We start from the raw sequence: 3,752 nt of genomic DNA on the forward strand, positions 1-3,752 counted from the left end.
GGGGGGGGGGGCTGCTTGGCCGGCGCTTTGAACCATTGCCCCGAAGGGCTGGCAGTGGTGCAGGTGCAAAAGAAAATCGTTGTATTCCGGGGCGGCGTTAGGCCCCGGCACAGGCGGTGAGCGGTCCCGCTGCCGAAATCATTTAGGGGGCGGAAAGTACACCCGAAGGAGCCGCCGGACCGTGACGCGCCGGGTGCCCCCGAGCGCAGGGGTGCTCGGAGGTGCCCGTCGTGTGCCGCGGAGACCCTCACGAACTTTCCAGGCAGCGCCGCGAAGTAGCCGCCGGACCGTGACGCGCCGGGTGCCCCCGAGCGCAGGGGTGCTCGGAGGTGCCCGTCGTGTGCCGCGGAGACCCGCACGAACTTTCCAGGCAGCGCCGATTGTTCGTAAAGAGTGTTGGGCTCTGGAAAGTGCTGCAAGTCATTAATTTGAGACCACAGATCTCAGGTTTTGGAGGAGAGTTTCCACCACTCCCTCGATGAAATAAATGAGTGGACTGCCTCCCTCTGCTAGCAGCCCTTATTAATTAGGTAGGTTATTAATTTGAGAATCTCGAAGGAACTTCCTTCTTTCCATCTTTTGCCAAGGACCTTTATAATTCAAACAGACCTTTTCCCTTCAGTCAATTTCTTTTAGTCACTGAGAGTCTTCGACAGCGGTATTTTTTCCTACACGGTCCTGCCCAAAACATCACTCGTGACGTAAAGAAGCTGAGGACAAGGCACAGACCTGTGCAACCAGTTTTCTACTGCTCGACATCCCCTAGGATCGTCTGCCCATCTAAGGAAGGAGCATAAAGTCCTAGCAGACGTGTCGGATCACCCATCTCCCCTTCTCCAGACCCGCTGGGCAGGTGTCAATGGCAGTGACGGAGAATACCCATGAATTGAGGGGCAAAAAAAGAACCGAGTTGACTTTTCATGTGACTCCAAGCGGGAGGATCAAAGCGTATGCCCCAGCTACAAACCAGCTACAGCGTATTGGAAAATGGATCTGAAATGAACATTTGCCACATGTTCTGGGCTTGCACTGTATTTGGAAGGCTTGCTGTAAGTTAAACTGGAAAAATAAAGTCTAGAGAGCTGAGAAAGGAAATGTTTGAATGAACTTGATCTTTCCCTCTTTTTGTCTTAGCATGAGCAATGCAGCGGCTTCGCTTTCCTGCTGTGAGGGCCAAGGTCGAGCTGCGGAGATACAGCATCCCCGGGGTGCTCAGGGGCTGAACATCCCTTTTGGGATGTTTCCATTCAAAGATGGACCTTGAAATCCAACAGCTGGATCCATATGGTTTAGCGGTTCAACATCTGGAGCAACACGGCCAGTTCACCGGAGTGAAGTTAATCAGTAGCTAAAGGACTGGTCTAGTCATGTAACCTCCGACAGGGGAAATGCTGGTATTACTCGCATCGCTGGGAGCATTAGCAGGGACTTCAGGTGGGATGTTATTCCAGCCCACCTGTCCTCCCGCTGACCCTCGGAAAGGGACCCTGCTGTTTGCCTTACCTCCTGGGTCAGGAAAGAGCCCCAGGAGTGCTCTTACACATTTCAGGCACGTGGTGATGTGGTTGAATTCAGAATCGCAACCACAAAGAAGGAAAGATCTTGATTAATTTTTGTTTCAAATTTTTAGTTAGTTAATTTTTTCTAAGAAAAAGTGAGTTCGCAACAGTTGGCAGTCAATAAGCAATTTCATTTTAGTCTTAACTTTAAATTTGGTACTTCTTGTATTTGTGATGTTCATTTGAGAAGTACAGATTAAACTCTTTCATTTTATTTTATGCTTCCTTCAGGGAATGCATATGCTTCATTACCATCTCTTTTATATTAATAAAGACTCTTCAAACGAATAATGCCTACCAAGCTGTGTGTAACCAGAATGGGAATTCAATGAAAATGAACACAAAATACATATTTTTGGGTGAGATAAAAGCTGGTAAGCCATGCTGGATTCGTAAAGAATAAAGATACATTTTTCAAAGCGTGACACAGGGGTTGACTTACCAGCAGGGCTAAGGGGACTTCCACTCCCCCACCCCTGTCAGCAGCAGCCATTGAAGATCCTGTTCATATTGCCACCACCACATGAATGCGCAATCCTCTCTTCTTCTCATCTACCCGGTCTTTGAAGCGGACAGGTGTATTGAGGACACAAATTACTGTATCTGGGGAGTGGAGCTAATGTTGTTTCTGTTTCTTCTATCCTGCAAGAATTTAGAAGTGGTAGATCACTGCCTCTCCTTTTTTTTTTTATTCACCCATAAGAAGAGCTGCTTCTCTCCTGTTCCGTTCCTGCCCGCTTTTTCAACCTTGCATTAAACACTTATGGCAGTAGACAAGGTGAATACACTAATATGAGGAAATATGCTCTTTATACCTCCAAAGAGGCTATTGCTAGCAAAGGTTCTTTTCAAACTACTTCAGCAAAATTTGGTTTCTGCTGCTTTTTCTCAGTTGATCTGTTTGCCTCTTCAAAAAATTCCGTCGGTAAACCTGAAAAAGATATGTTAATTGCAGTTATTTTTGTTCAGGTTTTAATATATGTTGTCACGATTTCAAAAATAATGATGAACAGACTTTTAAAATACAAGTGTTTTACTTAAATCGAATTTGAGTTAAATATCCATTCTTTTGTAAATTAATACAAACAATTTTTACCCACTCTGATCCGGGGAACGATCAGTTTCTGGATAGCTCATTGATTAGGCTAAAATAGGCACATGCATGGGTAGAGGGTCACAGTATGAAAGACTGGCTGTATATAGTAGAAAAATACAATAATATTATATAAGAAGTTATTAAATAATATTAATATTATTTATTAATATTATTTAAGAATTTATTAAAAGTGAATGCTTCTCAATCAAGCTTCACTGAAATCCAGTTTTGTCCTTTTTTTTTTCCCATTTCCAAATTACTTGCAGGTTTAATCCCTTTCCTGCAGAGCTGAGGCACGATTAAGACAGCTTGTGAAAACTGCTTCTTCTCTTGCCTCCCCTTCCCATGTCCGCGCTGTGCTGTAATGAGCAGTGACTTCAGCTCCATATACCAGCAGGAACCAAAACACTGTGTGTGCTCCCAGGCTGCCCCGGCCCCAGGTTGCACCAGGCGCTGCAGCCCCTACCAGCTGTTTTCCTCCTCAAACTCAGTCGCAAAGATGGTTTTAATTTAACTGCTTTTGCTCAGGCACCTTTCAGGGTTGTTTTTTTCTCATCGCTTGCCAAGGGCACCGCATTCCTTTGACAATTTCTATAAATCTTCATCTGTTTTAGTAATCCGTACTTAGTTTACCCTGTTTCTGACCTGCGGAGCTTTTAAATCACCATTTCTTCGCGGGTGCCCATCTCTCAGCCCTTCCTTGCAGCCTTGTCCCCGGATGCGTCCAGAGCGTGGGGGCACGTTTGCTCTCGCCCAGCCACATAGCCCCTTCCTGCGTACAGCACTGCCACTAAATACTCTCATTTCTTGCCCTAAACGTGGCAGGGATGCCACAGCCCAGGGATCCTAACAGGCCATTTAAAAAATATTCAGATATTCCTGTTTTCAAAGCTTTTTATTTACCAGACCAATGAAAGGTGCTGCAACACGTGCCTGACTCGCACTCCTGCAATGCTGTTTTTCAGCATGCAAGGGGCTTCCCTCCGACTAGCTGCATGCCTCATTAGTATTAACAAGTCATCTACATGCTCTGAGAGGTGAAAAAATACCCCAGACTCACATCCAAGGATTTATTTTTCTCCCCCCCCCCCCCCCCC

At 45.9% G+C, this 3,752-nt stretch overlaps 1 protein-coding gene across 1 annotated transcript in view; it reads right to left on the bottom strand.

Annotated features, from left to right (window-relative positions):
- The window catches only part of LOC103896781 (partitioning defective 6 homolog gamma), an 81,475-nt gene that overhangs the window by 69,760 nt on the left and 7,963 nt on the right, over positions 1-3,752 (bottom strand). The window contains exon 3 of the mRNA XM_009276687.2: positions 252-413. Within this exon, the coding sequence (XP_009274962.1) occupies positions 252-413 (162 nt within the window). The remainder of the gene's footprint in view (positions 1-251; positions 414-3,752) is intronic.

Source organism: Aptenodytes forsteri, unplaced genomic scaffold, assembly GCF_000699145.1.
Source record: "Aptenodytes forsteri isolate BGI_AS27 unplaced genomic scaffold, ASM69914v1 Scaffold97, whole genome shotgun sequence".
Classification (NCBI taxonomy): Eukaryota; Metazoa; Chordata; class Aves; order Sphenisciformes; family Spheniscidae; genus Aptenodytes; species Aptenodytes forsteri.